This window comes from Tripterygium wilfordii, chromosome 20 (genome assembly GCF_013401445.1).
Source record: "Tripterygium wilfordii isolate XIE 37 chromosome 20, ASM1340144v1, whole genome shotgun sequence".
Lineage (NCBI taxonomy): Eukaryota > Viridiplantae > Streptophyta > Magnoliopsida > Celastrales > Celastraceae > Tripterygium > Tripterygium wilfordii.
This window is the reverse complement of record NC_052251.1, coordinates 1,601,155-1,624,906: the sequence shown is the minus strand read 5'-3', so window position 1 is coordinate 1,624,906 and position 23,752 is coordinate 1,601,155. Positions and strand designations below refer to the sequence as shown.

Below are 23,752 nucleotides of genomic sequence, written 5' to 3'. Positions count from 1 at the left end.
CTGAGTACTTGGTTAGATTTGCATCAAATTCGAGCAAGATCCCCGTTGAAGTGACATCTAATTGAATGTTTTGGTTCATAATGAGTACATTGGATTACCCTAACGGCTTTGTTAGAGGAGAATATTTTCACTTGTAGTGTATTTATGTGTTGTTTTAGGCTTTTACCTATGATCGATTGAGTTAGATAATTGGACAAAAAAGTGTATGTGGGAGGGTGCCTATGACATGTTGTCCAGCACCTTGACTAATCCATTAAAAAAAAATGAATTAGAGAAAGCTTCAAACAAATGGAGTCAATAGAGAGCTATTTGAACACATGAATTTCATGAATTTTTCATTTCACGAATTAATTGGATTAGTTCTAAATTAATTGGGGATCCGAATGTAGGAGTTGACATCGGAGGATTTTAATTCACAAATTAATACGAGGAGCTGTCGTCGAGTAACGGGACATTTGGTTTATAATTGTGTGAGATGAGTATGAGGTGAGTGGGGGTAAACATTGTTATGTTTGGTAAAAAATAAAGAGTTAATAGTATAATTTCCATATTATCCTTTTTTCTTTTTAGAAAATAAACAATATTTTATAATAAGGGTAAAATAATCTTTTATACATTATAACTCATTCTCCATTGTGAAGCATAGTCATTCTCTCCATTTTGACAAGCTTGACTATTCTCCACAAGGGAGAATAGATGGTGGAAAGAGTTTGAGACTCCATTTCCAAAAATCAACCAAACAAGAGAATATGTTAATCCCGCTCTCATTCCCCCTTTAAATACCAGCCAAATGCCCCCTAAGAGTTTTCAGCTGCGTATGAGCTGACTTTAAGAAGGAGCACCAAAATGAGTGCAGAAAGAGGAAACTCTATTTGAGCAAGTTTCTTACATTTGGCCAATTCAACTCTTCATCACCCGCTCAAATCAAGTCCGTGGAAGAAATGAAGAATGACCTTCCACGGCCAATCTTCCATGGCATCAAATCAAATTTGCAGGAAGTCTTCTTCAGCATTTCAAATCAAGTCGGTGATCTCCAAATCAAATCAAAAGGTTACAGATCAAATCAAGTTCGTGATATTGTCAAATGAAAACCTCCAAGCACCAAATTAAACCAAAAGGTTGCAGATCAAGTTAATATCTCCAATGCATCAAATCAATCTGGCTCTTCTATCGCCAACAAATCAAATCAAATCAAAACCTCCGAGGAACTAAATCAAGTCAATGGCTCCGTTTGGCTAAGTATATCGAAAGTGGCAGATACGCTAGCAAAAGTGGTGATAACATAAATACTGAACAATTTTAATAGCAGATATGCTGTATGAATGGTTGGTGTTTGGTTCAATTTTATTGGTGACATTTATGTTGTGTATCATTTTGTGACAAATTACGTGTAGGGGTATTAAACATTTAAGTTGCAACATACGCACATAAATGTAAAAATAAATAGAAATTAATTTACAAAATAATGATAATTATTTAAAATAAAATAAAGATAATTAATTAATTTATAAAATAAAGATAATTAGTTTATAGATAAAGATAATTAATTAATTTATAAAATAAAGATAAATAAATAATTTATAAAATAAAGATAATTAATTTATAATAAAGATAATTAATTAATTTATAAAAATAAAGATAATTTATTTATTTATAAAATAAAAATAATTTATTATTTAATTTATAAAATACATATAATTTATTAATTAATAGGGTGAGGGGTAGAATGGGAATAACATTGAAATACTAAATACATAAAAGGAATATAAATGAAAATGTTAGTAAAATTGTTCAAATTGGTAGCATTTTGAAAGTAGCATAATATGTTATAAAATACTGTCAAAAATGCTTAGCCAAACGGGGTCATGCCTCAACGAGATCAATTTCAAGTCAACCATTTCAAAGTGGAAAGTAAAAGTGGCAACAAATTCGATTCAAGTCAAAACGTTGTCTAATCCAATTCAAACCAAGTGAAATCAAATCCAAATGTAAATACAAATCATATCTTTCCCAACCGTTAATCACAAAATGTTGCATAAGAAGGCACAAGCCAAAATAGGGCGAATTAAATTTTAATTAAAATTCAAATGGTTAGAAGGTCAAAGTTATAATAATTACCACGTGTAAAAACAATAATTGAAGTTACAAATTTTTTATAGTTGCATGATTGCATCCCCTTTCATTGTAGCTAGTAATATAAACTAGCATACAATCACTAATAAAGTGCATGTTTTTCGTGTGTATTTTTCCCTTTTGGTGCATAGTATTATCTTATTTAAGCATGCTTTTTTTTTATTCTTACTTTGTCTAGAAGAAAAATGATCTTTTATGAATTTTAGAAAATACAAAAAATAAAAAGGTGAAAAACCCAAACGAGTGTTCCGTGGCAATAATTGATCGAAATTGGAGGGTAATTCAATCCTGTGTTTAGAAATATATTGATGGCTGAGATTCATTCTTATTCAAGCACCAAACACGCGGCACATAAACAAAGTTGAAGCACTTCTCACATAACAAATGCGTTTTTTTGGGCTTACGTACGACGGAGACGGTCTAGGGAGGAGAAAAATCCATATGACCCATGACCCAAAACGAACAATATTTGTTGATGTATTTCAACTTTGATTTGTTAACAATATGGTGGAGACAAGATTGTGAAATTGCTCTTGTTCGATGTTTACTATTCCGTTGATCAATGTTTTCGACAACTCAGCTTTCATGGGAAAGTGGGTCCCGTGTTTGAAAATCATTAAAAGTAGTAAATTGACATTAATTTAATAATAAATACAATAGTATTATAGTTCACACATTTTTATTTTTTTTGGTTTTCTTCTTTTTTTCTATCTGTTCAAAAGGTGACTTTCTTGCTTAGTCACGTTTGTAATCACTTTCCACGCCTAGCAATTAGACATTATAATTGATGAATGAATGAGATTTAAGGATCAGCTCCAAATTCAATCCATTCGTTATATATATATATATGAATTCTCCTATGCACACTTAATTTATGCACTTTAAATACGCACCACTTTTAAAGGGTGTGAATGAGTGAAATGAAAAGTGGGATCCACTACTTTGAGTCGGTGTAAGAAGCATCACGAGCAAGCGAGGGGAGGCCTGATTCTAGAAAGCCAGATTCTTCACGGCTTGCATGATACACTTTCACTCATTGGCCAAACCTACTCCTTCTGTTTCTCTATCTCGTAGTCAATCACACAAACAAACAAACAAATGAATGAATGGATGAGTATTTATTGAGTGGTCCTCGCACAATCATATATGTAATGTGGTGTACCAGAAGTAGTGAGACGTCTCAATTCACGAGTCGTTGGTGACAATACATTATTAACAGAAAATAAAGATAATTACTTTATAATTCAAATTTTAAGAATACGCTTGTGTATTGGCACCGTTTGGTGCACCACATATGTGATGTAGCATGATCAGAGTGTTCTTCTTGGAGCAGGCGTTGGAGGAAGATTGGACACTGAAGGCAGATTGCATTTCCTAGAGCGAGGTCATAGGATTCCTTGAAGAAGGCCAACGTTTTTTTTTGGAATTTCGTTATTTCTTTTGGTTCCTTTTATTTAATTAGAGTTTCCTTTTAATTAACTATGATTTTCTTAGGGTTTCGTTTTGCTTATACTATTTAAGGTTGTAAACTCTCTCTAGAGAGGAACCTTTCGTTGAATTATAAAAAAACCAGAGATTTTTCTCTAACCCTACTTTCATTCAATCCTTGGTGGATTGAACCAGTAAAAATTGTGTTACAATTGTAAATTTCTCTTAGTCCGCATCTTACACTCCATCAATATGAGATTATATTCTCACTTATATTGTGCACCACATCATAGGCATCATATTGTTCACAAATGATATTCCACCTTTTGACCCAAAAAGGGTACTAGTATGGCTTTACAGTCTACCGTATATGTTATTATCTTTCTGGACGTATGGCATATGGTGCTTGAAGTCGAATCAATCAGATGAGATATTTCTTGTAGGATCTTAGTTCCAAGGATTTGTCCTATTTTCGAGTCGCATGAATTTTAGTCAAATCTTACATATCATCAGTGTGATGCGGGTGGTTCTGATAACTCGAATCAGCTATCCGAAAGATATATTAGACTGGGTGGTTGCTCGGTTATCAAAAAAAGCCTAAACCGTGGAGCTTTCACATTCAATTGGCCGACAATGTCAAAATAAGTCAAACCAATGGATTGCTTGTCTTTTAAGTAACACAAGCCGTGTGCGTAGAAGATTGGCCCCACAACATCAAACACGTGACGCTATCGTATACGTTATGGGGGGCTGAATCTCCACCACACAAATTACTGAATGGGGCATTGACGTTGCCTTTCTCATAACTGATCATAAAAGCCCAAAATAGTACTGATCTCAAATTACAGATTTCTCCTAAAGGTTCCCTTTAAATTTCGAAATAAAACTATAAACCCTGGAGATTATATAATTATTGGAAATACCCCCGAAAGTTTGATTTTCCCTTTAAATTTCGAAATCAAAATATAAACCCCCTGGAGATTATTTATTTATTGGAAATACCCCAGAAAGTTTAAAATCAAAATATATGATCCTTGAGCTTTATGTGATTTGCAATGTATATGGATATTGTCCATTAATAGTCATTTATTATGTGTTTACCTACCTTTTTTTAATGGTTTATATATTCTTTTACAGTTCAAAGAGTGTCTATACTATTTTAAACATGAAAAGCTGGTGAAAACCATTTAGATGATAGTTTAATTGGGTAATCTTCTTGGGGTCAAACCATATTGATTCGAGAGGTTCCAAGTTAGATTTTCATTGGAAACAATATTTTTGTGGTCACATGCTTTGTTTTGGTCCAACTTACCATGTCGTCAAGTGAGAAATATCTGCACACTCGGGCCTGATGACCCTAGTTTATACCCCTATCGGATGACCAAAGGACACACTTGTATATGGTGTTTTTCTAGAAAAAAATTAAAAAAAAATAATTTTTGGAATGTATATTATCAAGTTCCATTCTACGCATAGTTACATAGGCTCAAAGTTCAACATTTCTCGTATTATTATATGATGTCATTATCGGTTATTAAAAATATAAAGAAAAAATCATTTGTGGGATGTATATTGTTTTTAAGTTCCATTCTCCGCAAGGGTACATAGGCTAAAAAGTTCATGATTTCTGGTCATAAAAAAATGGAGATGATAATATACCATTTATAGAAGTAATATATATATATGAAAAACATGGTCAAAATTGGTCGGTTTAGGGTCGGCCGACCCCATGGTTAGACCTCACACATTTCTTATTCAATAATGAAGGATGAATCGGGTAGTAGGCCGGAATAAGAGAATGAATATTTTTCATTCAATATTCGATGCATATCCTCTTTGAGGATCTCCAAGAGCCAGTGGACCAACACATGAGTAGACCAATGGCTCAATTATAATGATACTGATTGGGTTGTTGTTTACTATAGACAATCAAAGACTTTCATTATGTATTACGAGAGAGAAAATAAGATATAAAGATGATGTGGCATGCACATATACATACACAAACGTGTGTAGGATGATTGTGATCGACATTAGGTTGGCAAACTTACATATATATATATATATGTATATGTATATAAGAGATGATTAGGGTTTATTTATTAGTTATATAGTTTTAAATAGTAATTTCGCTGACCTCAAAAACTCCTGGACGGATAAGAGCTTATATATTGTTGTTTGTAAGACTACAGTGTCATCTGGTGATATGCCTATCACCATGACGTAGCAAGAAGTTCAAGGAAAAACAATTATGAAACATTATGCCTATCATCATGTTTTTCCACTTGACGACATGGTAAATTAGGTCAAAATTCAACGCATAGCCACAAAAGATATTGTTTCCAGTGAAAATCGAACTCATAATGTCCGGAGTCCGGCCATACGGTTTGACCCCAAAGAGATTCATCAACTAGGCTATCACCCAAATAGTTTACATATACACACATTGACATACATACATACATATATATATATATATATATATACATATATATATATATATACACATGACAATTTCTTTATCAAGGAATTAGGAAAACATGATGATTCTCAAGTCCTGACTTTGTTAGGAGATTAATATTTTAATGGACTTCACGCCACATTTGTGTTGTTGCAGAGGTCAGAGATGCATAATTCACATTTCTCAACTCAAATAGATACACATGAGGAGGGGGGTTTTTTGGGAAAAATTTTCCACTGTGAAGAGTGTATCTAAGGTAGTTGTGGATACTTCTGTTGATGGGCTAAACAGGCAGGCTTCTGAAAACCTAAAGTCCAAGGCAATAGGCCTCTTGGGCCGAGAAATATGTTGATGGGCTTTCCTTAATGGCCCAAATTAAATCTCTTTATCTGTACAACAAGCGTCAAATGTGTTTTCTGAGCCTATACTACAGAGACGGCCTAGAAAAAAAATCCGTGTGAGCACAAAGCAAACAATATTTATTGATATGTGTGGGCTTGAATTTCTAACTATTCATAAGAGCTTAGAGATTCTTAATTCGTCCCATTCTAGTCGAGCACTCTAGGAGTTCTTGGGTTCACATATTCTTTCTGTGGTCTCAATTAAATTCACTCCCATTAAGTCATTTCACTTAGGCCCCACATTTTCTTGTCTTGACCTAATTCGTTTTAATGTGAAATTAGGCTAATATGGATTCGGATAGACCTTTGATTGGATTATTGTTGGTAATTTTATATATATATACACACACACAATATTGATGAATGATGATGTGACTGTTGATGAAAAATAGAAATGAAAAGAGCAATTAAAGATTCAAAGATTTCACTACCAAGTATATACAATGACTTATCATAATTGTTACGAGCTATCCTAAATATGACTAATTAACTTATGTTTATATTAATAGGGCTATATAAATGTGTGATGTGCATTTCATGAACAGAACAAGCTTTATACCTATCGACATCACACGTTTCTGGTTACTTCTTTTGCCCTAATTAGTAGTTAATTAGTTGCTTAATGTGTTGGTTTCCGAGAAAATTTGTGGAAAAATATTGTATTATTTTTATGGGACTTGGATAGATTGCAATATATTCAAAGTATCTGCCATTTCTGTTTATTTAGCAAATCTGAGTTTTATGGATTTTAGACCCATAAATGTGTATTGCGTAGGTTTTATGAGGCACGATACGATAAATTATTCAATGGTTGTGGTATATCATAACTCATGTATATCATATGGTGATGTGGTGCACTAAATCCAATAGGATAGTGCTAATTCATGGTGGTTAGTGCATTTTTCAAAGTTGAATTGTAAATTATTTATATATCTCTATTCTCAACTAGCCATGCATTGTCACCAACAACCTGTGTATTGATATCATGCCTGTGGAGAATTAGCTCAAAAAGAGATGCTATCAGGTGGAGGTGTCAGGATAGCTCCTCGAGCCGTCTGGACAGTCGGTCCATTTTTGGAGACGGAGAGTAATCCATCTGGACAGCAACTCGAGTTGTTTGAACGGATGTCGTAGATCTGTTCTGGGATAGTCCTTATAAATATGTTTTATTTGTAGTGTTTTAGCCGACTAGAGAGGGTAATATTGAGTTGTAAACACTGAGAGAGTGTCGTTTAGAGCGAGAGAAAGAGATTTGGGTCAGTTCTTGAGTTCAAGAGCTCATCTATTTTGTTATCTTCTTCATCTTAGTGAAATTCTTTGTCGTTCTTCGTCCGAGAACGTAGACATGTGTCAAACCTCGTTAAATCTTATGTCTTATTTCTCTTTTATGTTTCTATATACTTTTTATATACGAGTTTTGTTTGTTTGTTTGACAATAATTCCATTAGTTTGGAACACCACATAAATGAATGATGTGGTATGTCAGACCACTAAATAATTACGATGAGCACTATATGCACTCCATTTTTAACTAAATACACCCCATTAACTCTTTAAAAATACACTAGAGTGGAGTGCATTTAGTTAAAAAAAAAGATGCATATAGTGCTAATCATAATTACTCGGCACGTACAATATATCGTAACATGCATTTGGGCAGCGTAATTACCATGCAATTCAAAAGTTACGGTCAATGGTACGTAAGATTGTGAAGATACAAATTAATAAGACAAAAAAAATCCTCGCACAACTTTGAAATTTAGGAGGTCCATACATCAACAGAAACTTTATTTTTTTTACTTTCTTGTACATAATGAGAAGGGTAATTCCATGATAAGAAATTATTGCTTTTATAAAAAAAGAAAAGAGGGTCAAGACGACACCGCATTAGGAGCTCTTACATGATTGCTCATGCACACTGGAAGTCGGAAGGGACGTTCTTCCCACAGAGGTTAACGAGGAGGCTTAGTACGATTGGAATATTAAGGTTAATCCCAAGAATGTTAGCTTTAATTGCTGTGCACAGACACACCGCAACTTCAAGATCCAAAAGCCCACCAAGTATTGAACAGCAGGGTGTGACCGGTGGGTTCCCAACCACTAATCCAAGAACGGTGCCGTTTAGGAGGTTTGCACATACTCCTAGCTTAAGAGCATCTCTCGGACAACTTGCTTTTGAATTATCAAGGTTTTGTTTTGGGATTAATGGGATTGGGATTGGCTTAGGATTCACACAATTGTTGCAACCACTTACAAGTGCAAATAGGAGAAGGTTGAGAGAGAGAAATAATAGAGTAGCCGATGAACAACTCTTGGAATCCATAGTGATGGAAAACATGAACACTTTAGATAAGAGTGTTTTCTTGTGATTGTGATTTGTTTGGTTATATGTGTATTTATAGAGTCATTGCTATAGTTAAAATTGTAATATATAGTTCATTCCTTCGCACTAGTAGCATTTTCCACTTTGGGCCAGCGTATACTGAGACTTGTGGGTACCCACGCCTTAAACCCTTGGGCCTCAGTTCCGATACTATCTGTAACAACCCGTGTTAGAATATCACATCGTAAGATGTGAGGATGTAATACCCATTAATAAAGGTAAGCCCACCCCTTACTTGTCACTTAGGCATTTTCCCAAGCTTAAGCGTGTTGAGCATTGGTCCACTTACTGGGCTTGGGAGGAACAAACTCATGAGGGTAATTTGATGTATCCACGAAATCGAAACCCCAAAGCGGATAATATAGTTAACATTTATTGAGATGTGCATTTCTGATAGTCCGTCCATCTGCACTAGTAACACTTTGTCTATTTTGGGCAAACCCTTATTAAACCGCACAACTTTGTCTTCTTAGGCCCAACACTAGTTCATAATAGTTTGAATACGTGATTATGATAATCTGATTCTTTAAGATTTGATTAATTGTATAATATGCAACCAAGACTCTGTTTATTAATTACAACCAATGAAACAACCGGCCGGCCAAAGGAGGCTTGTAGATTTTGTGTGTGGGGAACATCATTAGGTAATTTTTGTTTGTTTTTCTTAATGATGATTAATTTGAAAACTTATAAGTAATCACGGGTTGGGTGGTTTGTTTTCATTTGTTTAATGTATTGTTTAACTACCCTATTTTCCCCTAACCACGAAAAAACATAAGGCTAAAAAACTACCTTGCTAATTTGTTCCTTCATTTATCATTTTAGTCAGAATTTCAATTTTTTTAATGTAAGAGATAGGGAGGCTCGAACTCGAGATCTCTATGAGATACCACACACATAAGTGTCATCTGAACTACTCGTGATTCTCTTAATCAGAATTTCATATTCATATGGTTCTCTTTTTCTATTTTGGATTTACAAATACATAGGTACCCATTCTTCATTTTTCAGGGAAAAAAAAAAAAAACACACGTATGGTTCTTGGGCTATAATTTGGGCTTAAAACATTATGCAACACATAATACAGTTCACTACAGTTTTTCTTTTATGGATTTGGCTCATTTGGGCTTCTCTTGTTTTTTTCTTTTGCTACTTTCCAACTATATAGGTTCTCTTACTGAAAAAAAATTATTTAATGTCTCTTGAAGAAAATTTTCACTTGATGTTGCTGGCATTAGCTTCACCATAGCAATGGATATCACTACAAAAAAATAGTTTTTAAATTGTATTTCGTCGCAAAATTCTATCGCAAACCAAATTAGAAACGAAATTTCATTAATTTGCGAGCAAAAAAACCTTTTTTCTTGTAGTGTATATATTAATGATATACTGTTTGCAATAATTTTAAGTTTTTTTTTTTTTTCCCTTTTTTTCTTTTCTTTTCTTTTCTTTTTGCCTATCTTGAAATTCATTGCTACGGTAAAAGGTACACTAAGAGCAATCACAATGGTTGCAATTTGCTTGGGCAAATATAATGTATTAAGAATTGTGTTTTGCTGATGTGGTTGTATTGGGAGACGTGTTTTGCTGATGTGGCTGAGAATGGAAAGGAAATATCTCTTGGAGTTGTACAATGGTGTAAATTTGCTACCTATATTTTTGGTGCCAAGTATACACAATACACATATATTGTACATACATATATATAGTTATATACACACATTATGCATATCTATATACTGATATATAACATATGCATATATATATATATATATATATATATATATATATATATATATATATATATGTGTGTGTGTGTTATAGTGTACATACATATGTATACACACATTATGCATATCTATATACTGCGATATATATATATATATATATATATATGTGTGTGTGCGCGCCCCATGAAAGACGATCGTATACGATATTGGTTGAATGGACCTCAGTGGGCCCCATCTGACAGTTAGCAAACAAGCCATGGAACATCCATTCTCTTACGCTTGGGCCAATATATTCGGGACAATAAAAGTGTGTCATTGTAGCTCATGTTTTTGCTTGGGCCAGCATTAGGGCCAATAGATTACACTTTTGGGCCAGCAAAATGACCTCACTGCAGTTGCTCTAAACAATTTACAAAAACAAGAGAAAGAATTCCGAATATAAAATAAAAGGTAATATACAAAATCTAATTCAAGATGATGCATCCATTTCTCTAAGATAAGCATGTTGAAAGGGTATGCGAAAGTTGTGCTCTAGGCTTAAGGGTGCATAATATTTCTAATCGCTTGGGTGATAACCTAGTGGTGAATCTCTTTGAAGTCAAATCATATGGGATTGGAAGGTCTTTAGTTTGATTCCCACCGAGGTTAGCAATACCATTATGGTTACGCGTTGAGTTTTGACCCAACTTATACTGTCGTCAAGAGAAAAAACTTATGTGTGCAAGGGCTTCACAGACTGAGCTTAGTTCCAAATCAGATGTCCAAAACGTAAACTTGTATGGTATCGTTTTCGGTTTAAAAAAATTGCACACAATTTCTACATTGAAGATGACATTAAAAAAAAAAAAAAACAAGCATGGAGACAATGAAGATTGTCACATCTCCGGTAAAGAGGGCTTATAACTTTGAAATTGATTTTTGGATTCACTAATTAGAAGGGGGATTCAGTAAAGATATTAAGATCATTTTGCAATCCAATTATTGTTGACTTAATCACAGACAGCGTGAACGGAAAGCAAGGAAGTTTTAACAAATATGACAAGCTTTATACGTGGAATTGTCTTTTTGTCCAAAAGCACAATTCATGCAAAGCAATGGGGGTGGATCCCGGAAAATGATTTGTTGGAATCATTCCAACAATTTCACCAGATCTACATCATTGAATGTATTAAGTGTAGTGTTGTCAAATCAATGTATTGTTGTATTGGATGGTGTAGATCTGGTGAAATTACTGGAATAATTCCAGCCCCTTATCCCGTGGATCCCATGGTAGGTTGTCTATGGTTGTCCCGTGACACTCCAATCCAACAAGAAACTTCCCACTACAAAATGGCCAAGCAAGAGATGATTTCAAGTCTCCATCTGATCTTCTTACCCCAGTAATTGATTGTTACGTGTTTGATAAACTTACTTTAATGGGAATTCACACTTTCTTTTTAGTTTAGAAGTCAATAAATGAGTGTGAAAGGAAGAAGGTGTGATTGATTTAGCCTTATCTGGGGTTTTGATTTGATATGATCATATCCCAAAGTCGTGCAATAATATGAAAATATATACTACAGGAGAATAGAAAGATCTAAATATCGGATATTTAATATGTGTGTTCAAAGTTTGATTCCAATCACAAACATAATTCTCTTTGGTATTTAAAAAAAAAATACTGGATATTTTTTCGAAAACCACACACGTGCAGTAATAAGACACACATCAACACAGCACCCCGAAGGGCAAAAAACCTGTGTTGGTAACTGAGCTTATCAACTACACGTACACGCACACTCTAAACTATCGACGTGGGACATTCTGTGGCAGACACAGTGTCAACAGCACATCACACACACACACGATAGGCATACAGCCGTTTCTCGTTTTTTCGAAAACCACACACATACACTAATAAGACACACACCAACATAGCACCCCGAAGGGCAAAAAATGCTGGATATTTAGATGGTCAAAGCAACACAATTTCTTCTCATAAAACGTCAAAATCCTTTATAAAATATAATTTTGCGCAAGACTTTTGAGAAGTATTGGCTTGATACTAGGGACATGGTGCAATATATGCAATTATCATGACAGTTATTTTTTTTTTAATAACTGAGAACAACTCAGCAGGTGTGTCTTTAGGACAGCTCACTAAGCTCAATTTTTGGCTTGACTAGGCACGAACAAACCCACTTAGGTTAGTTTGATCGAGACCTAACGCAAACCACTTAGAAATAGCTGCGTCAGTTTAGAATCGAGCTCTCAATATAGGGTGAGATTCTTCACGCCATATGTCTGAAAAAAATAACTAGTTAGACTATCGTCAAATGAAGGTCCAAAACAAGGTAGGACATTGAATAGATCAATGTGACATACACCCACAAATTGTCCCCCATTTTAACCCCAAACCATTTGACATGTTTGATAGCCATTGATTCGAACATAGATGTAAGGGGTGAGACATCCTAAACATTCAACACTTCAGATGGATGAGGGTTAAAATGGAGGTATAAAATTAGAGGTCGGACGAAGTAGTTTTTCACTTACTATCGCTAAAAGTATAAGTGAATTTTTTTAATTTTTTCAAAAAATATAAATTCAATTGTGAAGTTTGGCTCAAAGTTGAATTTTTCGTTCAAACCAGATTGTCCTTCCTCGATGAAATCACGGGCCTGACATTTTTTTACTTGTAAAATCAGAATTCTATTAGGTTTTGAGTCAGAGTTAGGGTTTCATTCTCTTGTGTTTTCGGTAGGGCTATAAGAGTTCAGGTTTGTGCAACTTTCTAAGGTGTCCCCGGAAGTCCTGGTATCCACGGAGTTCGAGAGAGGGGTTTGAGATAGAATTGGCTTAGTTCTTGATTTCAAGAGCTCATCTTTTTTATAATTTTCTTCATAATCTTTTTCATATTAATAGAATTCTTTATTATTCTCCGCCCGAGGACGTAGACATGTTGTCCAAACCTCATTAAATTTTGTGTCTTCTTTCTCTCTTTTATTTCCGAATTCTTTCCATAGTCGAGTGTGGTAGTTAATTCACAACAAAAGCAAATTAATCAAGTTAATTACTATGTCAAAGGTTCTTACCCTGATTCCAAAGAAATTAGTGCATGAATAGAGATCCGAACCTATAGTCTCCTGTTTTTTTCTCAGAAGTTCATCACGGAGGTGCACCGTGGAGACTATTATTTATGAATATTCTCCCACATTTTCTTTTCTTGATAAGAGGTGATATTTGCAAACTTATTAATCCTTTAGATGCACAAGATCTTGAACTTAGCTTGACAGATCCACAAGAACATGGCAATTTGTCAATTTGAGAGTCTCAACCCTCACAAACGTCCAAGAGTTTGCCTAAAACTCTTCTGTTTGCCAGCTAAATGATCCCAATGACCCCACATGGGTCCATGCATTTGTTTTACTTGGGGTTACATTATTTCTTATTTTCTATTAACATTTGCCCTTACCGACTGACCCACCTTTAACCCTATAAACCCCCCCGTACCCCCAACCCATCTCTCCATCACCACACCACTCCATCCTCACAACACTACTTTTTCTCCAAACTTAGAAAATTAGGGTTTGAGAGAGAGATAGAGAGAAACATGGCTTCGAAGAGCTCAGCATCACTTGGTCTCTTTCTAGTACTCAATCTTCTCTTCTTCAACCTTGTTGCCTCATGTGGCACTTGTCCTCCCAACCCAAGGCCCAGGCCAACACCAAACCCCAGGCCAACGCCAAACCCCAGGCCAACACCAAACCCCACCCCAACCCCATCTCCTTCTTCAGGCAAATGCCCTGTTGATACCCTTAAGTTGGGTGTGTGTGCTAATGTTCTTGGTTCATTGCTTAACGTAACCCTTGGTAAACCCCCAAAGACTCCATGCTGCAGCCTCCTTGGAAACCTTGTTGATCTTGAAGCAGCTATTTGCCTTTGCACTGTCATCAAAGCTAGTGTTTTGGGCATCAACCTTAATATCCCACTTTCATTGAGCTTGCTTGTTAATTATTGTGGAAAGAATGTTCCACAAGGCTTCCAGTGCCCTTGAAGAATATATATGAATTATATTCCTTAACTAATTTCATTTTGTACTAGTCCTTCATTATCTATTGTTTTGGTGTGCAACTTTTTGGGTTGTTTATTTTTAAAGTTTGTTGTTGAATTACTCTTGTGATGTAAAGGGTGACTGCTTATAGTTTCCCTTAAGTCTTATTTGAGTGTAATGAAGTCTTATTTGAGTGTAAGAGTGACTATAAACTCTTTTTTCCTTAATAAAAATTCCTTCTTTTATTATTTTAAATCCTTTTCCAATTTATAGTAGCTAACCCTAATATCTTTTCTTTCATGATTTTTTTTTCTAAAAAATTATTTATCTGACTAGCAATGCTACAGATCTCCAGTTTATGACATCTATCTTATCCACAATTCATGTGACATATGGGATAGTCGTTGATTATAAATACATATGTAGGACCCTCTTAACATCCAACACATTACATGAATTTGAGATAAAATGAGGATCATAAATTGAGTCTCAGACATTTTTCTTATCTGACATAATTGCACACAAGCTTATATGATTATATGATGTCGTTTACTAATACTAGGGAACTAACAGTAGAATATCAGTCAAACGTTTGATACCATTGTACCCAACATAGTTCATGTTTTGGGCATGTCACCTTTATTTGGTCAGTTTCAACTTTCAACCATAACCACCTCCAAACAGTAATCCAGTCCGTGACTGCGAATTTGGTAAATAAAGACGAACCTTCACATGGGAAAAAAAAAAAAGCAAGATATGAAAAGAGGCCATACATCAATAATTTAAATGATCACATCAGTTGCATACCAGAAAGTATTGATAGGCAGAGATTCCATGCATGTCTTATTGTTTTTTTGTTTTTTTAATAATCTGAGAAATCCTCAATTCATCGGCCACTTTATGACCCCTAGGCCAGAGCCAAATCCTGAATTGCATTCCCACTATGCGACAGGCCTAACTGGATTGAAACTTTGTGATGAAGAAATACCGCGAAAAAATATAACTTACTGGTTATTCGCGTGATTTTTATTTAGTTTGTTTTCAAGAGATGAATCATGCTGTCTCTCCAAATTTTATTAAAATATGATCTCCAATTATCTCTCTATTTGTGACTTATGCATATTTCTGGGAGCAATACTCTTGTGAGCACGCATTGAGTTTTGACTCAACTTATCCTGTCGTCGGATGAGAAACTTCTCTCCATATTAAATATTATTCAAAGGGTGAACGTGTGGTGTACATATGCATAAATATCAGGTACAACACAAAGAAAACTAATAATAGTCCAGTATACTGGATTTATGATATGACTTTACTGAACTTACATTCTCATGATGTAAATAATTTTCAAGGTTTCAAATACATGAAAATGTTGCTGTTTGGGTTGCCTTTATAACAGAAAAACTAGCGATTGGAAGGTAATGAGCATAATTATAAACTATATATTAAAATTACCAAAAAATAAAACTATATATTAAACTCACTTAATTACAGCCAAAAAAAATTAGACATTTGAAAGAGACAAATGTCAAAGCTTTAGGACCATTGTTTGCACGTTATTAAATTATTATTATTTTTAATTTAATAATTAAAATAATAACTCTAATAATTTGTTTAATAAAATGATCAATCGTGGGTTTCCAGTTAATTAATAATTTTCTTTTCTCGTAAACATTCTTTTCTCCTTTCATTGGCTTAACTTCCAAATCCATCGGTTTCTTAAGCAAAGGGCATCTATATGATATTATACTAATCTTTATTTTATTTTTGTCTTAATCTCTCATGATATTAGATTTACTTGGTTTTTTATTAGGTGGTCCCTGCTAATCACTCTCCCGTGAACCATCTAGATCAAAGAAAGCCATCATTTATGCTATTGAATAGAGCCAAAGTGAAATAAATATTAGATTTTGGTCATACCAAAATAACCCCACCAATTATACATAGTCATGTGGTACTCGTAAGTTAGTTAGATAAGAATGAGGAAGTATATACCTTGAAACCAACCGAAGTGCCTTCCTCAGCACTGACCAAAAAGATTGTCCAAATTAAGAGCAGGGTACCGAGATACATCATTACTATCCGGTCGAGTAGGTTTTCTTTACCTCACCGAGGTGGATCCAACCCATCCGACCAATGTAGGTTACACCTATTCGACCAAGGTACACAAGAGTTTTAATGAATTAGTGTCCCAATAGGACACCAACTCTTAATAGGGTCCAACTCCACTTTTAGAGAGGAATACAAAGGGAATCTACCCTCCGAGAAATCCTCAGGAGAACCAATAAGAGAGAATCCAACTCATATTGCAACTCAATACCTCAGCTCATATAAAAAGGGGACTGCTATCATCAGGTAAACATTCTAACTCATGCACTCTAAATTGCTTACTGAGCATAAGGCAGGGCTCCGAATAACGAGCCATCATCCAATACTTAAGTACATCACTGACTTGAGCATTGGAGAGGCCCCTCGAGCACACCCTCGGGGCTTTACTGGAGCTTACGTTTGCTCCCCATGAAGGAAATAAGGCAACCGATCATGAAGGAAGGAATTAATCTGACTGATTGATTTGTCGAATAGGGGTCAGTTCTATTTACAACATCATCATATTTAGATTTGATCTTATTCTTTGTCAAAAAACAATTTTGAATTCCACTCACCCAAATGAGTTGGTGTAAAAAATGCACAAAATTTCAAGGAATAAGACAACAAGAATACACATGCGATTTGATGTTTGTTTTTTTTAACTGAGAACGACACCATATATGCTTATCCTTATTGTTTGTTCTAGTTCATAATATTCAATCTCCATGTGATTCCATGTTTGAAAAAATGAATCGAAAGAAAATAAAATGCAATCTTAATTTGTAGCATGTCGATATCATTAATTAATTTTAACAAATTATTGAGATTAAATTGGAAAAATTATTAAAATGGAACATGTTCTGTTAAGTTATGGGAATGTCAGTGCGAGGTTCATCCTCAAACTTACTATATTATAATTAGACTCAATTAATTAATTATAATTTCACAATCTTGCATGAACATAATTTTATAGCATAGCAATCAATCAAAAGCATATGTGTTGCTGCCCCTTGTAATTTCTATTCTTTCTAATAAATTCTGATTTATCAAAAAAAAAAAGCAATCAATCAAAAGCATGTGAAAATTTGAAATTCACATAATTTTAATCCGAAATGTTATCTCTTCTTCATTAAATATACAATAATTGGAATCATAGACATGATTGAAGAAAGCTTGCCCATCACCAGGAAAAAAATAATCGAAAAGAGATAATAAAAAGGTTGAATTCATTAAAGAGATAATAACAACCTAATTAGGCATAATGAGTTTAACAACAATTTGCATGAAACTAACAACAAGGATGAAACTAACAACAATTTGCATGAAACTTGATCTTCTTCCTCAATGTAAAACACAATATCCTTATTGAAATTGCAAACACAGCACAAAACCCTAATTCAAAACTCACCAACATAAACAAAACCCTAACACGCCATCTAATTAACTCAGCAAATCTCTACTCAGCTCACACATTAATGAAGCACACATATGGATATCACTCAAAGAGGAGGGCATACAAAATTGGGAGGAGGATTCTTGTCACAAGTAATTAGGACTTGAAGGGCAAGAGGAATGAAGATATTAAGGTTAAGCAACTTAATCCTCAAAGCAGTGCAAAGACAAATGGCTGCTTCAAGCTCAAGCAACCCTTGAATCACTGGACAACAAACATTCTTGACTGGATCTCCAATCCCAATATGCACCAACCCTCCAAGCAAATCAACACAAGCTCCAAGCTTTAGGGCATCAATTGGACATGTTGTCGGAGCAGCAGGTGGAGGAATCCCCGGAACACTTCCTCCTCCTCCTCCTCCTCCACCGCCTCCGCCACCTCCTCCTCCACCACCACCGCCTCCACCACCACCACCGGAAGGAGGGCCTGGAGTGTAAGGTGGGTAGGTTGTAGAAGGAGGTGGGTTTACTATAGGAGGTAGTATTCCTGGAGGTTTATTAGGTCCTCCTCCATGGTGTGGTGGTTTTGGGTGGGTCGGGTGAGACGGCGGGTGGTAGTGTGGTGGTGGATGTGGTTGAGTGCAAGAGCCACAAGCATAAATCGGTGGCAATGAAATTAGCATCAAAAACATGCAGACGAAGAAGAAAGCTGTAAACTTTGATGAACCCATTTGATGTTAGGGTTCACCCAACAAGCTAGCTTTTTCTTCTTGGGGTTGTTTGTTAGGGTTTTGAAAATTTGTATGAGTATATATATAGACAAAACATACATGCAACCCGTGACTTGCAAATTTGTATAAACTAAAAGAAATAAATGTTAGTACGTAGTAGCATAAAGACATGAAGAAATAAGAGAATAATTGAGAAATTAAATTGGAGAGTTTGGAGTGTAGTTGGTCATTTGCAAACTCCTATGCTCATCCGTGACTACTATGGCTGAGTTGAATCCGTGAAGTTGCGTGATAGTTATCAGAATATCAGTACTGCAATAGTTTCACAGATTTCTATGTCGCATCTATTTGATTTCTTTCTTCATTTTGTATATTATTTTTCCTTTCTTTACTGTCTCTTGCTTTTTCATTGAGAAGACAGATATGGTATGGTAGGTACGATTTTGGGATGGTATTGCATAATGCATTATGAGCCTTATATTGTTTCTGTGGGCGGAGAATAGATGGTGGGGTGGCTTCAACCAAGCTAGCTAGCTAGCTTAGTGTATTTACAGGGTGGTGGTTTGTGGCTCATTCGTGATTCCTATGTGGACCTTCCTTTTCGACCAAGGATATACGTACCCATCACGCCACGTGGAAAAGAAAACTAGTGATGTAGGGAGAGGAGTTTTGGGTTGAGAGATTTTCTCCAAGTCTTGTTTGGATTGAAGAGAGAAGGTTGATTGAAGTGAGAATGATGAGAGTAGAGTTAAGTGAGGTTGAGTTATGAGAGATCTCATTGGTTAGTTAGAAAAAAAGTGGAGTTGACAAGATTTAAGGAGAGTTAAGGAATTTGACTAACAAAAATTCCCTTAAAATGAGTTAAAAAAAAATTATGCACAATTTGAAAAATAAGAAATAAAATTTTCTCACACATCACTAACTCCCCCACTCCACTTAACTCTCTTATTTAAACCAAACAAGGTGAAACTACTAACTCTCATTAATCATTGATCTCACTTAATTCTCTAAAACGTCAATCCAAGCAGAGCCTATGGATGAGGTGAGGTAGGGGTGTAATTTGGACATCGTGAGCCTTATGTACAAAAAAAAAAAAAGAAATTAAAAAAAAACAAGAATAGACAAAAGGTTTTAATGTGCCTTAAAAAGCAATTAGGCTTTTATAACAACTTTGTTGCGAATAAGTTTAATTACGTTCCATGATAATTTGTTTCAAAAAAGATTGTTCATTAAAAAGAAATAAAGGATCCACCTCTTAACCATAATCACCATTAATGGTTATTTGGTTGTTACTTGTTAAATGCAAGAATTGTGTTTTAAGTTTATGGGAGTTTGGGGAGAGGATTTAATAATAGTACTACTTGAACTATTAAGCTACAAAAAAATGGAAAATTCTAAATGTAAAGTAGAGGGCGCGGTGTATGAATATATAATTCTATTACATCGAAATACTTCTTCAAACCAAAATTCTTTTTATCCCATAAATTACAACGACAATTTCCAACGCAAAAAAATTAATAACACATTTTTTAAGCCTCAAGATTCAAATCAAAATTAAGGCACTAAGTTCAATGCATATATATATGTAGATGCATTGAACTTAGTGGGCCTGCATGCATATGTCTTTTTTCTTCCCACCAATTCTATGATGGTAATTGCTACGTTGGGACAAAAAGAAAAACATGTTCCAATTGTTAAACAATGACTCATATTAAAAGTATTAATTAATACCTAAAAACTTTAGGAAATGAGATATTGTGCGAGAAGAGAGTGTAGCGCTCCTATCGTGGTTAAACTTGTTGTTCGTTATTGTCAGTATAGGCTGGGGGTCAGGGGGTGGAGCCCCCGTGGTCTAGTATGGTATTACTGATGTCAGTTGGTTATTTTTGTATGGGGGAATAATTATATTTTCGAGTACCTAGGTAACTGGTATATATATAAGAGTTAAAACCTTAATCGAATGTACTATTGGAATTCATATATTGAAAACAGCCGTAAACTCCGTGGACGTAGTCAAATTGCCGAGTCACAGTAAATTTTGTGTTTCTCTTCTCCTCTCTCTATTTTTCGATTTCTTCATTATATTATTCTATTATATGTGATTGTTTGCGAATGACCTGTTTTGCAACACCATTTTGACTACTGTTGATGTAACATATAGCTAGATTCACAGTTTTGTTTTTGTTTTTGTTATTGGATGGAAATCTAACACTAATCCGTCCACATATTTTTTTTCCTGTACTGAAATAATCGCTTGTTTCAGTGTTTGTTAGCTGATACCGATTTGTAAATTTGATTTTCTTGGATTCATTTTCAACAATAGATCTTGTCTTCATGAATTAAGCACAAGATTTAAAACGTTGCTTTGTATTGTCACTAATCAATGAATCAACTCAATTTATTATCACAGAGAAATACAATAATCACACAACAAATAACAACGGATCCCCAACTTCAAAAACAAACACACACAAATAGGAGAAAATCACAATAGATTAGTTATTTCATGTGGTCCGGAATTTATTAGCCAGTTGTCTAGTGGGCAACTGGGTGTGTTTCACGTTACTAGAAAAAGAGTAGTGATTCTATGCACACTGGAAGTCAGAGGGAACCTTCTTTCCACAAGTATTGAGGATCAAGCTCAATGAAACAGGAACATTGAGGTTGATACCCAAAACATTAGCCTTAATGGCAGTGCAAAGACAAAGTGCAGCTTCAAGGTCAGCAATACCCTGGATGAGACTGCAGCAAGGCTTCACCGGTGGAGATCCAATCACAACGTTAACCAACCCAAGAATATCTGCACAAACGCCCAATTTTAGGGTATCAAGAGGACACTTGCCCTTGGAAGCTGGTGGTGGGGAATGGTGTTTGTGGGTTGGTGGTGGTGGGCATGGGACATGGTTTGAGCTGACCAATGTGAAGAATAGGAGGTTAAGGGAGAGGAGGAGGGTGGTTGATGCTAAAGCCTTTGAACCCATATCTCCCAAATTCTCAATTAACACTTGCAAGCTATGAAAGATGAGAGATTTTTGTTACTTGAGTGGTGGGGATTTGTGCAATTAGGTTTAGGGTTTTATAGATGGAGAAATGAGAACCACTTGCCTTCTTTCTTTCCTTTTTGAGATTTTTTTAGAGATTGATAATGAAATCCATGTGCCCTCTAAACATGTATACCAGCTGTCAAGCAACTTGGAAGATAAAAATGATTCTTGATAGATTATTGCAAAATTTGGAATTTTTTGTCTAGTTGTGACAAACACAATAATCAATCTTGTTCATATATACTTATCAGGATATATATATATATATATAGATACACACATATTAGAGGTGTCCCTGAGGGCGGGCGAGATGGACGGTCGTCCAGGACCTCATATTTTTGAAAAAAACACTAGACTATTAATACTATAGTAGTCGTAAAAAAAATGAATGAGTTAGATATATTATCTATTTAAAGTGATTTGATGGTAAATATTGATTGTACCAACATAATTAGTGATTTTGTATTTCAAAATACTACAAGACTCATACTTTTAAATAATATACGACATTAAAATTTTTTTTCTCAAGAGAACCCATTTTTTAAAATTCGCCTAAACCCTAAACCCTGGCCCAGAAGGCTCAGGTACGTCACTAATGCATATATGTGTGTATATATATATTTATATATAGTTTTACACAAAATTACATGCAGGAAAATATGTATATACTAGTCTATGAAAAGAAAATTATTGGGTGTGAGTGATGTGGATTGGTTCTAGGCTTCTAGCTAGAATTGAAGTTTGGGTTTTGATGCTTTGTAGAAACTAGTATACTCTGCAACTGAAATTGGTCCACAAACAAACTGAAAAACAGGGACCAACAAATGTCTGGTTCAGTTATATGTATTCTGTCGGAGAAGATGTTGTAGCTCGTGCTTGTATAATAATACTGGCTCAACCCCTCACCCTGCTTAGCAGTCCTCTTCGCCGAGGACATCTCTTCTGGTATCTCGTCAAATTTGGTGGATGGACCTTCTGATCGGCAAGTTGTTGATTGACCTAGTGCAACAGCACCCATCAATCTCCTGCTCGAATAAATCACAAAAAGCAAAAGAGGGACCTCAAAACACGACAACGCATGAATCTAAACATGATAAATTTATGAACTCAACCACAAAGTAATCTCGAAACCAAGAGATTGAGTTCGGACTGCATTTTGAGGCGATGTGTCACAGAGGTAATTCGGAACGACGAAGATGAAATCAGGGGCAAATACAAACATAAGGACCTGCTGCTATTCGAGGTCTATGGCGGCATGTTCTTAACCGGCCGCATGACGCTCCCTGAGTCGATTGGGCTTATGAAAATCATTTGTCTAAAATACGATGCATGAATCTTGTGAGAAGAAGAGACGCCCAAGAGAAGGTGAATTCATTTGGCAATTACTGACAAATTATTGCTGTCAAATTTTACTTTTTTTCACCTTTTTTTTTTTGCTGTCTGGTTTTTCCTATGTTAAATTTAATTTTATTACATCAAATTCCATGAATTGATCTCCTTTTGGTGCATGAATCGGGGAGGAGATAAGAAGATAATTATGAGATAAACATGAGGTGAAGGAGGAGGTAAGCATAGTGGGAGAATCATAATGATCATGAATTGAATTGGCTTTAATGTTTTTTTTCCAAGCATTTTTTTCCCTTGGTTTTTTCCACGTGGTTCCTTGAACCGCGGTTAGCAAACTTGAGATTTTCGTTTTATATATAGATTGATGATTGATTAGGAAATGTAGAGAGAAAGCACTAGCTTTGTGATGTACGTTGTAGATTGATGAGCACATGTATGGGACAGGGAATCACACATGCTTCCAAACAAGATAATACCTACCGAGTTTCAATTGGAACACAAGATTCTTGGGTTGTTTTCTGTTGAAATTTTAGTCCAAATACGATATTTTCCGCTTTGGGTCACGAGTTTGGATAGATTTG

General features: G+C 35.0%; 4 protein-coding genes across 4 annotated transcripts; 1 reads left to right on the top strand and 3 right to left on the bottom strand.

Moving 5' to 3' along the window:
* Window positions 1–8,194: 8,194 nt before the first annotated feature.
* Window positions 8,195–8,780, bottom strand: LOC119987413 (14 kDa proline-rich protein DC2.15-like). The gene has a single exon (XM_038832314.1). The coding sequence runs from the start codon at window positions 8,759–8,761 to the stop codon at window positions 8,333–8,335; it is 429 nt and encodes a 142-aa protein (XP_038688242.1). The 5' UTR covers window positions 8,762–8,780; the 3' UTR covers window positions 8,195–8,332.
* Window positions 8,781–14,030: 5,250 nt separating this feature from the next.
* LOC119986453 (14 kDa proline-rich protein DC2.15-like) lies at window positions 14,031–14,824 on the top strand. The gene has a single exon (XM_038831011.1). It carries the CDS (start codon window positions 14,129–14,131, stop codon window positions 14,570–14,572), a length of 444 nt encoding a protein of 147 aa, XP_038686939.1. The 5' UTR covers window positions 14,031–14,128; the 3' UTR covers window positions 14,573–14,824.
* A 3,149-nt stretch (window positions 14,825–17,973) lies between these two features.
* Window positions 17,974–18,851, bottom strand: LOC119986597 (36.4 kDa proline-rich protein-like). Its single transcript, XM_038831228.1, has one exon. It carries the CDS (start codon window positions 18,778–18,780, stop codon window positions 18,157–18,159), a length of 624 nt encoding a protein of 207 aa, XP_038687156.1. The 5' UTR covers window positions 18,781–18,851; the 3' UTR covers window positions 17,974–18,156.
* A 2,299-nt stretch (window positions 18,852–21,150) lies between these two features.
* On the bottom strand, window positions 21,151–21,840 carry LOC119986605 (14 kDa proline-rich protein DC2.15-like). Its single transcript, XM_038831239.1, has one exon. It carries the CDS (start codon window positions 21,759–21,761, stop codon window positions 21,366–21,368), a length of 396 nt encoding a protein of 131 aa, XP_038687167.1. The 5' UTR covers window positions 21,762–21,840; the 3' UTR covers window positions 21,151–21,365.
* Between the last annotated feature and the right edge of the window lie 1,912 nt (window positions 21,841–23,752).

What these genes read in the sequence shown, in the direction of transcription:
- LOC119987413 (XM_038832314.1), bottom strand. Translation starts at nt 8,761, where the DNA reads ATGTTTTCCATCACTATGGATTCCAAGAGTTGTTCATCGGCTACTCTA.
- LOC119986453 (XM_038831011.1), top strand. Translation starts at nt 14,129, where the DNA reads ATGGCTTCGAAGAGCTCAGCATCACTTGGTCTCTTTCTAGTACTCAAT.
- LOC119986597 (XM_038831228.1), bottom strand. Translation starts at nt 18,780, where the DNA reads ATGGGTTCATCAAAGTTTACAGCTTTCTTCTTCGTCTGCATGTTTTTG.
- LOC119986605 (XM_038831239.1), bottom strand. Translation starts at nt 21,761, where the DNA reads ATGGGTTCAAAGGCTTTAGCATCAACCACCCTCCTCCTCTCCCTTAAC.